Source organism: Anopheles gambiae, chromosome 2 (genome assembly GCF_943734735.2).
Source record: "Anopheles gambiae chromosome 2, idAnoGambNW_F1_1, whole genome shotgun sequence".
Lineage (NCBI taxonomy): Eukaryota > Metazoa > Arthropoda > Insecta > Diptera > Culicidae > Anopheles > Anopheles gambiae.
In genome coordinates this window covers 108,087,386-108,099,442 of record NC_064601.1, presented here as the reverse complement: position 1 = coordinate 108,099,442, position 12,057 = coordinate 108,087,386, and the positions used below count along the sequence as shown (strand labels likewise).

The window sequence follows — 12,057 nt, the reverse complement described above, 5'->3', positions numbered from 1 at the left end:
CTGTCAGTTTTCATAAAATTATTATTTTTCAAACTAGAAATCGTTTTTAAAAAACTCAAATAAATGTAAAAATAAAATTATAGCGGTGATATGTACAAAAATAGTTCAAATATGGAATTTTATTAGAAAATTTATTTTTGAATTTTGAAATTGCACACACGCAATGACAGGTGTAAATGGCCACCAGATGGCGCTAGCGAGCCCCGTTCAGCCACTGCACGCAGTTTGACAACTTCCGGCCGCTTGTCGTTTGTCGTTTTCTTTTCGCCCTGAACTATCAAGATGGTAAGTAACGTGTGCGGAGTTTCGGAGTGAATAAAATGGAATTTGGCCGGTAAAACAGTGTTGATTGTTCGAAATCTTACCGTCACCGGGTAGCCAACACGGTACCCATCACGGTGGTTGTGTTGGAAAGTGAATTACGGCAGAATGTGTGTGAATAAACCGGATTACAAAGGTGCCACATTGTTGATATTTGGAATGCCGGATGCCGCGAGCAGCAGCAGCAGCAGCAGTTCGTTCGCATGCCTGACTGTGTTGCAATTCCGCGGGTGACAAGAGTAGCATGGAAGACAAGCACAGTAATAATGTTTCGATAAATCTTTCGATAGTTCTACCGCGAACAGCATAGTTCAACCTTCCGGTGTGCCTTGAGCTGTGGTTGAAGGGAGAAAAGGAGGCGCTGGTAGGTTAGGGTAGAAGAGAGCAGTGGAACAGAAGCTCCGAAGGCCAATTCCATTCACTCCGTAATTCCAGCGAACAATATTGTATGAGTTGTTACAACAATATTCTAATTATATTATCTGTTCTCTCATTTCTTCGTACTTTCTAGGCGCGCGGTCCGAAGAAACATTTGAAGCGTTTAAATGCTCCACGAGGATGGATGTTGGACAAGACCGGCGGTACCTTCGCGCCGCGTCCGTCCACCGGCCCACACAAGCTGCGCGAATCGCTGCCGCTGGTGATCTTCCTGCGTAACCGCCTGAAGTACGCACTGACCAACAGCGAGGTGACGAAGATTGTGATGCAGCGTCACGTCAAGATCGACGGCAAGGTCCGCACCGATCCGAACTACCCGGCCGGATTCATGGGTACGTATTCCAGTTTTAGCAGAAGAATGTTAGCTTAGCAAGTGGAGAGGAAGAAACAGTGGGGTGTGGTGGTTATGGCGCTATCGAAGCGGGCTAGCGAATGAAACAAGCGACGTCTGTCAAATTAAAGTTGCCAAGAGGAACATTTCTCCATCGACGGTCGCTGAAGGCATTGCTAGTGAATACTAGATGGCCTCATCAGTAACATAACTGACGGAGAGACAGTACGAATTGAGTGAATCAAGCAAATGTGAAGTTCCTAACGGGTTTGCTGAGACAATGTTTAAGTGTATTAATGTTTGGAAACTGATTCCTAATGGTGAAAATTGAGGGAAAATCGGTCCTGTCAAAACACGGTAAACACACTGGGGTTTAGCTCAGTATGGGCAAAAGGAAGCATTTCATATTACGCCCAATCGAAGCGGGTTTAGCGAAATAATAAGCATCGCCCGTCAAAAATGTGGCCAGAGTAAAGTTACTCCATCGACGGTCATTGAAGGATTTATTCATCGATAGCCTCTCAATAACATATTTGATGGAGAATAGTCTTTAAACAAGTGATTTAACGACTGTTACTGTCCGTCCATTACTGTACAGTTTACTGATCATGCTTTCTCTCTACGCTTTTACCACCCCCTTCCAGATGTGATCAACATCCACAAGACCGGCGAATACTTCCGCCTGATCTACGACGTCAAGGGCCGCTTCACGGTGCACCGCATCACGAGCGAGGAGGCCAAGTACAAGCTGCTGAAGGTGAAGCGCGTCCAGATCGGACCGAAGCGCGTGCCGTTCCTGCTGACGCACGACGGCCGCACCATCCGCTATCCGGATCCGCAGATCCACCAGCACGACTCGATCCAGTACGACATCGCCACCGGCAAGGTGCTGGACGTGCTCAAGTTCGAACCGGGCAACCTGTGCATGATCACGGGCGGAAGAAATTTGGGCCGTTGCGGTACGGTGATCCTGCGCGAGAAGCACCCGGGATCGTTCGAGATCGTGCACGTGAAGGATACGACCGGGCACGTGTTCGCGACCCGCCTGTCGAACGTGTTCATCATCGGCAAGAGCACCAAGGCGTACATCTCGCTGCCGAAGGGCAAGGGTGTGAAGCTGACCATTGCCGAGGAGCGCGACCGGCGACTGGCCAACAAGGCTGCTCAGTAAGCGCGGGAGAAGGCGGAAAGGAGGGGGGGGTAGAGGCCCTGCCCTGTTCCGGGCGAACAACAATTCCGTTTGTGTGTGTGGAATGTGGAAAATGATCGGAGAAGAAGCGAGAGGACAAACAAGTATGTTCCGTTTGCATGTCTACCATCCGGTTCAAATGCAGGAGCATAATAAAGCCTAGAATATACACAAAAAATCTACGTTTGTTTGTGTTTCAAGTCCTTTGTATTACATAGAAGTTGCATGCGAAATTCTTCAAGGATTACACAGTAAATGGAAATAATGATGCAAATTAGCAGGGGCCAAGAGCGCTGAAAGTTTAGAAGTTACAGGTCGAGTGGTAGGGAACGGTTGCCGGACAAAACCCGCTAGAAGGTGTTATTCTTCTCTGCTGTACATTCTATACAAACGATTCGATCAGTATTTTCTCTCAAACGCCAATTTTGCACACCAAGCAAACGAAAACGGATGATTAAAATTCAATCGATAGGTTTATTTCTGCTCAACTGTAGTGAAGGTATATGGTCCATGTTCCGATAGCGATTGTCGATAGCGTCTTAGCAGCTGCGCCAGTCAGTCCTTACGATTCGTTCGATGCCGAGTTGGAGGCTGCAGATTCGGCCGATTCGACCGATTCGACGGAGTTGACCGGTGTCTGTCCCATGGCCGCCGCCAGCAGGGCGAAGAAGGTCGCGAACAGGAACTTAAGATCCATTCTTCAGGTGGAAGTGGTAGAGCTTTTACTTGGTTGTGGTTTGCTTGCTGGTGAAACCAAACTGATGATGGTTAGACGAGACCGTGCGGTGCTCTTTTTATACCCAACGCAAAACATATGGGAAGTTTGACTTTCTTTCCAGAAATTTGCGGTCTGTACCGGTCGATCACTTCCAGTAAAGATGAATTCCATTGTCTTTGTACACGGTTCTTCTTCCTTCCGGTAGGATCGGCACACGGTACACTTAGCTGGCTCCGTGACTGGCAGTAATGCTGAATGGAATTTACTGTTCATGCGAATAACAAACGGTTGCGTGTGAGACGCAGTAGGCCGAGAATAGTATGAGGCGTTGTTTGTAAACAACGCGCGTGGGAAGTGGATACATTTTTCTAACGTTTAAAGTTTTACTTTTGAAGCTGGTTGAAACAATCGACTTTATTTCTAATCCTTCCTTCGTGTTGTTTAAACGATTAACAATTCCAGATAATTCTATGTATTTTTGGTAGCCACGTGCACGTGTTCGAATTTCGAAGCCAAGTCAGTGTTTCTCAAGCATGGTGATTTTTATCAGTGGTAATATGAAGAAGTTCTAACTGGTTTTGAGTTGTCTTTGCCGCTAAAGAACTCATAGAAATTCTATTAAATAAAGATGAACAAAACCTTCAGATAATTCTAAAATAGAAATATTAAATCATTCTTAACGAGACAATTCTCATTCCTTTAGTTTCATTGGTTTAACATGGCCGAAAGAGAAATGCCTGAGTGCGGTGTGTATAATGGTGTCTCAAAACGGATGTAACGTACTGGATAGATAGGGAAATTAATGCTTGTATTGAGCGCAAAATAAGAGGTACCGCTTGTCCCTACAAAAACGGTTGACCATGATGCGCCATCGGATGACACCGACAAACGTTCCTGCCCTGCCATCGGCCGGTAAGGAGATGATACTGGTTTATAAAGTTTTTCGTTGGAGACCAGAGTAAGATGAACGTAATTGATTAAGTATGGTTTTCGTAGGTCAAAGTATGCTCGATGAACTTGTCCAGCCATTGTTATGGCATTATGACCAATATTGCCATGACCTGAAACCGTTGTGCACGGTTTAAGCGATAGCGATCCGTCTTGACATACTGTCAGTTTCGAATAAAAAGGAATGCGCAGCTCGCGCTGCGCATGATTTTAGCGTCCAAGCTCCAACTAAACACATCGTGTTTATTTAATATTTTGAAAGAACATAACATGGCGATCCTGCCAGGAGCAACAGCAACATTTTGGGAAAACGCTAAATATGGCATACGTATAACATTGCCATACGTGCAGAAGTGATATTTCTTGCATTGTGACATCAAAAGAGCAGCAGTAGCAAAGTGCGGTGTAATGTGTCCATATAAAAATGCGTCACATGATTGAACCAGAGCAATAGTGTTTGGCGTAAAAAAAAAAAAAATTAAAAAAAAAAAAAAACAAAATCGAAATAACTGTTACTGTCATCGCCTCACTGAGTTCATCGCCTACTGAGTGTAAAAAAAAAGAATAGAAAAAAAAAGTTAACGTGTGAAGAGCAGCAACCGTTCCGGCCCTCTTGTGACACCAGTTCGCTGCATTAGTGTGCATGTAAAAAAAAAAAAAAGTTTTGGTGACAAAACAAACAACGCCCCTCATCGTGAATCATCGTGTTCGTTGTCTAGTGTGTGTGTGTCAGGCAGAAATTTTGGAAAACAATACGAGCAACACCCTCACCGTGGTTCATCGAGTTCGTCGCTTTTGTGTGCATCAAGAAAAAAAAATTGGTGACAATCGCGTTCGTTGTCTATTGTGTGTGTCAGGCAGAGGTTTTGGGTAACAATACAAGTTACACCCTTACCGAGGATCATCGAGTTCGTCGCTTTTGTGTGCATCAGGCTAGAGTTGTGGTGACAAAACAAACAACGCCCCTCATCGTGGATCATCGTGTTCGTTGTCTATTGTGTGTGTGTGTCAGGCAGAAATTTTGGACGACAATACGAGCAACACCCTCACCGTCGGATCATCGAGTTCGTCGCTTTTGTGTGCAACAGGCAAAAATTTTGGTGACAATCGTGTCTTTGTTTATTGTACGTGCCAGGCAGAAATTTTGGGCGACAATACAAGCAACACCGTGGATCATCGAGTTCATCGCTTTTGTGTGCAGCAGGCTAAAACTTTGGTGACAAGACAAGCAACACCCGCAACGTCGATCATCAAATCATCACTTTAGTGTGTGTACAGTTACGTGAAAATTCCTAAGCGAGCAGCCTATCTCGCCTTTGTCTACCGACAACCTAATGAAGAAAGCAACCCGCAGCGCTGTGGATGAGCGGAAAAGTGCGATCAGAAACAAAACAACAAAACTGAAGGTGAGTACAGAATTGGTGGCGGCTGTGGGTTCGGTAGTGTTCAGACAAAACACTTGCAACAAGCAGACAAACAAAAACGCGACAATGACGACAAAACTTGACTTGAATTTAGGATTAAAACTAATTAAACCATATGATGGTAATTCAAAAGACCTTGCGAATTATATAGAAAGCGTTGAGTTGTTTCGAGAATATTCAGAAGGTGTAGATGAGCATCACTTTTTAAAATTTTTGAGAACCACACTGACAGGCGTAGCGCATGGAGTTATCACTCCTGCTAATACAATTGAGGAGGCGCTTAAACTCCTAAAAGAAAAATTCGCTGTAAAAATGACACCTTTGGCGGTGGAACACGAGATGGGAACCAAGAGGCAAGGAAAGCGTGACATTTCCGAGTATGGGTCAGAAATTGAAGCTTTGTCTGCAAAACTAGCAGCGGCCCATGTTTCAGCTGGAAATTTTGTTTCGGAAGGTTCTGCGAAAAATATAGTGGAAACAACAGCTATACGTGCGTTTATAGGGGGACTATCCAATCCAACAACAAAATTTTTTCTGAAAGCAAGAAATCCTCCCACACTAAGCAAGGCGATATCTGATGCTTTGGAATGTTCCTCTGAATTTGAAAACAATGATGGAAACCATGATGCATTGTGGAACCATCGACAAAACTGGTACAATCGACCACCCATGCGAGCCCGAGGTGGTTATCGCCGACCATCTGGTTTTCGATACTTAAGAGGAAATCAAAGGGGAAACAATAATGCATTTCGTGGAAGTTCATCATTTTTGCCAAATAGGTCAAATCCAAACAACACACATCAACACGAAAACTTTTCAGCCAATGATGCACCAACGCAGGAAGAGGAAGACGTAAATTTGTTGGATTTATTTCGTTGATTTTGATATAATCAAAACCGTTAAAATTTTTGGTCACCTTTTTTCAAAAAAAATCCAATTTATTATCGATAGCGGAGCATCTTGTTGCATTATTGCACAACGATGTATTCCCAACCATGTATATATTAATCCTCATAATAAGTTTATGGTCAGAGGCCTTAATGGCAATACTCAAACTATGGGATATATCGACACGACAATAACTATTGATAATAATAAATATCCTATTCGTTTTCATGTACTAAATAATTTACCGTCAGATATTAATGGGTTAATTGGTACCAATTTCTTAAAACAATTTAATGCTATTTTTGATTTTTCTAAAATGAAAATTTCTTTTACCCCACCTAAATATTATAATAATTTTCATATACCTGCAAGAACTGAATTACTTACATATGTTGATACAGATACAACTGAAATGTCTGTAATAATGAGTGAACAATTATCGCCACATGTTTTTGTTGCCAACAGTTTAGCAACACCAATAAATGGGAAACTTCCTGTTAAGTTAGTTAATTTTTCAAACAAACCAACTTCCATTAAAAATTTCAAACCAATAATTCAACCTGCTGAAGCTTATAATATAATTGAATTTAAAAGAAACGATGAAAATACTGACAGGGCCAAACAACTTCTTAAAGAATTAAATTTAGCACATTTAACAGATGATGAAAGAAAAATGATTTCAAAATTGTGTTTAAAATTTAACGATATTTTTTGTCTCAATAATGACGTTCTTAAACCTTCAAGCTGTCTTCAAGCTAATATTAAAGCAAAAACTAATGTAACACCAAGCTATTCAAAGCAATATCGGTTGCCATATTTTCAGAAAAGTGAAACAGAAAAACAGATTAATAAAATGCTGAATGAGAACATAATTGAACCCGCTCAATCCGACTGGAATAGCCCTATTTTATTGGTACCTAAAAAATCATCAAATGATACGAAAAAATGGCGGCTAGTAGTAGATTATCGGAAAGTAAATTCAGTTATACAAGATGATAAATTTCCACTTCCTAATATAGAGGAAGTAATTGATTCATTGGCTGGTGCCAAATATTTCTCGCACCTTGATTTGTCACAAGGATACTACCAAGTTCAACTTAATAAAGAGGACCGGCCAATAACAGCATTTACCACAGCAACGGGCCAATATCAGATGACAAGATTACCTATGGGTCTTAAAATCAGCCCATCAACTTTTTCGAGGCTTATGACAATTGCTTTGTCAGGACTAAATCAAGAAAAATGTTTGGTTTATCTTGATGACATTATTGTTTTCGGGAAAAACTTACAGGAGCATAATACAAATCTTATTGCTACCTTTACTAGATTACAAAAAGTCAATTTAAAATTAAATCCTGAAAAATGTCATTTTCTAAAAAAAGAATTGGTTTATCTTGGACATTACATTTCTAATGAAGGGATAAAACCTGATCCAGCAAAAATTGAATGTATTAAGAATTGGCCTGTACCAACCAGCGCAGATCAAGTTAAACGATTCATTGCGTTTGCCAATTACTATAGGAAGCACATACAAAATTTTGCTAGCATTTGTATGCCGCTTAATATGCTCACAAGAAAAAATGTTCCTTTCAAATGGACTCCAGAATGTAATCAATCATTTGAAACACTTAAACAAAAATTTATTAATCCACCACTTTTAGACTTTCCGGATTTCAGCGAAAATAATAAATTCATATTACATACGGATGCATCGGGAACAGCCATCGGTGCAGTCTTACAAAATAAAAATGGGAAACCCATAGCTTATGCAAGCAGAGCTTTGAACAAAGCCGAATTAAACTATGGTACAATAGAAAAGGAATTGCTAGCAGTAGTGTGGGCTACAAAACATTTTCGTCCCTATTTGTTTGGAAAAACATTCGAAATTTTCACTGATCATAGACCGCTGGTCTACTTATTTACAATGACTGACCCATCAAGCAGACTCACTAAATTCCGCCTTGCATTAGAGGAGTTCGATTTCGTGATCCAGTATACAAAAGGAACTGATAATGTGGTGGCAGATGCACTTTCTCGAATGTCGAGTGACGATCTCAAAACACTCAATCATGACGTAGTACTAACAACAACAAGGTCTATGATTTCTAAACAAAATGACGCTTCTTCAGACAAGAACATTCCGAACAATCCACAGCCTTCATCAAAAACTGTATTCGTAGAGCTCGTAGTTTGCCCTGAGATAAAAAATGTTGTAGCAACAAACGAAAAAATCAAAATTCCCGATACACAAAGCATAATTCATCTACGGAGAATATTGCTCGATATTTTGAAAATAAAAAAAAAAATAGGGAAAGAGGTGATACTGGTAATAAGGAAATATGATGAGAAGATCAAAAAACTTCTTGAAAACATCAAAATGATAAATATAAAAAACCTTCCAAAAATAGTAGTAATGCAAAGGGATATAAAAATAATCAAAGATTGTGAAAAAGAATTAAAATTGCTCATTATGAACGATCATCATATTCTGCCTACAGCAGGACATGCAGGAGTAAATAGAATGTTGAAAACCATTAAACAACGATATACATGGAAGGGCATAGATACAGATGTACGGAACATGGTTAAAAAATGTAAAGAGTGTCAGGTGAACAAAAAGATAAGTGAACCAAAAATACCATTAACAATAACGTCTACTGCTAGCGAGCCCATGGAAAAAATATATTTAGATTTGGTAGGACCACTTGTGAAAGTAGAAGGTTGTGAATATATTTTGACAACACAATGCGATCTTACTAAATTCATCACAGCAACACCTATTACAGACAAAAGAACGGAAACGGTAGCAAAGGCATTCGTAGAAAAAGTAATTCTCAAATATGGGATACCAAAAATCATTTGCACGGATAGAGGAGCAGAGTTTATGTCAAAACTATTCATCGAACTTTGCAAACAACTTAATATTGAAAAACTAAATTCCACGGCATATCACCATGAAAGCATAGGAGCCTTGGAAAATTCACATAAAATGTTAGGGAATTTCCTAAGAATCCATTGCAAAGACAACCCACTAGCTTGGAAGGATTGGATTCAATTCTATGAGTTTTCGTACAACAACATTGTACATACAGTAACAGGTTATTCCCCTTTCTTTTTATTATATGGCCGACTGCCTAATATTCCTTCGAATTGCTTAGAAAACCCTAAAAAGGAAATGCATTACGATTTAGACAACTATATAAAAACCTTACAAGCTAAATTGGTAATTTCACATCGAGAAGTCAGAGAAAAGCTCATAAATAACAAACATAAGGTAAAATTAAAGTATGACCAAACAAGTAAAATCAAGATTTTTGAGCCAGGAGATCAATGTTTGTTGAGAAATGAAACGGCTAGTAAGTTAGAGCAACCATTTTTAGGACCTTATACTATTATTAAAGAAACCGGTCCAAATGTTGAACTAAAGATAGGTGATAGAACAGAAATCGTCCATAAAAATAGGATTAAGAAATATTGTAAGTAAAAAAAAAAAAAAAAAAATTTTTTTTGGTTGGGCGTGTTATGGCATTATGACCAATATTGCCATGACCTGAAACCGTTGTGCACGGTTTAAGCGATAGCGATCCGTCTTGACATACTGTCAGTTTCGAATAAAAAGGAATGCGCAGCTCGCGCTGCGCATGATTTTAGCGTCCAAGCTCCAACTAAACACATCGTGTTTATTTAATATTTTGAAAGAACATAACACCATAATCCACGTCACCCTGGCGTTAGCAGCCACATCTTTATTCGTTGCTGGGGATGTAAAGATTACAGTAAGTTAGTACACAGTAAACCGCTACTAAGATTGTTAATCGAAACCATTTGTTTCCGTTAAACTTACTTTTGCCTGGTGGTGGTTGATAGGGATGTAGACCGATTCCATCCTGGATGGAAATTATGTTCAGCAGATGTTCGGAATTTACAACACCGGTAGGTCGCACTATTTGCAGTAGATTGTTTCGAGGTATCGCTGAATATTGTACTTTCTCATAAAGAATTTTTTTCTTTCCTTCGGCTACATCGTTATTCTGGCACCATTTGTGAACGGCTTGGAAAATTTCGATCTCTTCGATGTGCTTGAACCTTTCACGACCGAGCACCATGACAAGCGTGTCGAACGACAGATTGCTCAGAGAATCGTGTTTGATTACGCTACACGCATTTCCATCCATAAATTCGTAACATTTATCCGCCAATTCCGCCAGATCGAGCAGACGGGCCTCGTCTGCAATGGTAAACACGTTGGCCACAGTCAACACGCCATACAGGTAGTCTGAGATGGCTTTCACGAAGGCAGTGATGCCATATTGGTGGACTAATCCGAGCAAGGTCAGTATATCGTCCACCTCCATGTCCTTCAACTCCGAGGAGCCTGTGTAGATGTACCGTAGCAGCTGCTTGAAAGCGGTCGAAGAGACATCAAGCGTTATTTTGCTCTGGTTGCTCTCCTTCAGCCCACCGTACAGTAGTGCCCGGAAGTACTCGGACCGAGCTGCTAAAATTGCACGATGCGCTGGAATCTGCTCGTTCTGTACCAGGAATGTTACATCGGAATAATCAACCGATGTGCACAATTCTCCCAGACATACTAAAACCTGATCCGAATGATCGATCATACAGGTGCTAATCATTCTTTAGTGCGCGGTAGGATTAATCAAACATTAAGAGCTGGCTGTTATGGAAAGAAAAGCGATAAGACTTAGAAACTAAATCGCGTATCATTTGCAGTTTATACTTACTCAAAAAAAGACCAAGTTCGTGTTGAGTAAACACTGTAGCGCCACCAGTGGGTATTCGAAGCGGCAAGTAGCCTGCTGGCGGGAATCGGCATCTTGACAGGTCGAGGCAGTGATTGTTTACTAGTGATGGGCAAAACGGCTCCGAAGCCAGACAATTTCGGAGCCGGCTACGCACCCACGTCTCCGGAGCTGGATCGAGGAAATCCGTAAATAGCGGAGTACGTCATGTTTAAAAGAATTTATCAAAAAACAAAAAAGACATCGATTAGTTTTGAATATTGTTAAGAAAGACGCGACTAACGAATGCTACACAACGTCATGTATGTCAATACTGCAATCATATCGTGTGTTAGCTTCCACACGTGCGAGAATACCCAAATAGCCAGCTCGTACTTTATAGCTGATTTAGGGCTGTTTAACGAAAAATCGTTCCGATGTCGTACTTTGTGGCTGATTAAGAGATAGACGGTACTTTGCGGAACTATGGAGCTTTTTAACAGGCACATGGTACTCTTTGGAACTTTGCGGCTGATTAGCACTATGTGTAGGGTTCACGATGGAACTTGAAGGCTTGTTAAGAAACGGTTCTGAACTTGGTGGAACTTTATAGCTTTTTAATGCATGACATCGGTTCAAGGTGGCTCTAGTCAAAGTGTCAAAGACGGACGCCGGCAATAATCTCATTGCTGCTGCACAAGTTAGATTCGTTAATTGAAGAATGAATATTGAGGGAAGTGATTGTGAATTATCAGTAAATTGTGTAAAATTTTATGTAATTCATCAATACAAAAGATTATAAAAAATACATATGTGTTTAAACGAAACAAATCTTGTTGTTTATTTCATCGATAACGCTTGCTTGAAAATAAAACACAAAGAAAAATAATCCCTGGCATCGTGGCATAAGGAAGCTGCTTACCCCAGTGCCACAAATCCACTAAACGACCACTAAACGGCTTCTAAACGACTCAAGTTCTCTACCTAAACGGAATATAGAAAGACTTCGTTTAGCAGATGGCAAACGACTCATGCATTCTAAAAATAGCAAAAAAGGTGGT

At 40.7% G+C, this 12,057-nt stretch overlaps 2 protein-coding genes across 2 annotated transcripts; one reads left to right on the top strand and one right to left on the bottom strand.

Moving 5' to 3' along the window:
• The first annotated feature begins 173 nt into the window (after positions 1–173).
• Positions 174–2,457, top strand: LOC1270207 (small ribosomal subunit protein eS4). Its single transcript, XM_308886.5, has 3 exons — positions 174–285; positions 833–1,091; positions 1,735–2,457. Exons 1-3 carry the CDS (start codon positions 283–285, stop codon positions 2,259–2,261), a joined length of 789 nt encoding a protein of 262 aa, XP_308886.4. The 5' UTR covers positions 174–282; the 3' UTR covers positions 2,262–2,457.
• A 276-nt stretch (positions 2,458–2,733) lies between these two features.
• On the bottom strand, positions 2,734–11,131 carry LOC1270208 (BTB/POZ domain-containing protein 9). Its single transcript, XM_061643719.1, has 4 exons — positions 11,000–11,131; positions 10,102–10,932; positions 9,970–10,013; positions 2,734–4,026 (listed from the first exon to the last, which is right to left on the bottom strand). The coding sequence occupies exons 2-4, from the start codon at positions 10,889–10,891 to the stop codon at positions 3,703–3,705; spliced, it is 1,158 nt and encodes a 385-aa protein (XP_061499703.1). The 5' UTR covers positions 10,892–10,932; positions 11,000–11,131; the 3' UTR covers positions 2,734–3,702.
• Between the last annotated feature and the right edge of the window lie 926 nt (positions 11,132–12,057).

Excerpts from the sequence above, each read along its gene's own strand:
- LOC1270207 (XM_308886.5), top strand. Across the intron at positions 1,092-1,734 it reads CTACCCGGCCGGATTCATGG|ATGTGATCAACATCCACAAG; the intron begins GTACGTATTCCA and ends ACCCCCTTCCAG.
- LOC1270208 (XM_061643719.1), bottom strand. The coding sequence starts at position 10,891 with ATGATTAGCACCTGTATGATCGATCATTCGGATCAGGTTTTAGTATGT. Across the intron at positions 10,014-10,101 it reads TCAACCACCACCAGGCAAAA|CAACGAATAAAGATGTGGCT; the intron begins GTAAGTTTAACG and ends TTACATCCCCAG. Across the intron at positions 4,027-9,969 it reads ACGCCAGGGTGACGTGGATT|ATGGCTGGACAAGTTCATCG; the intron begins ATGGTGTTATGT and ends AATGCCATAACA.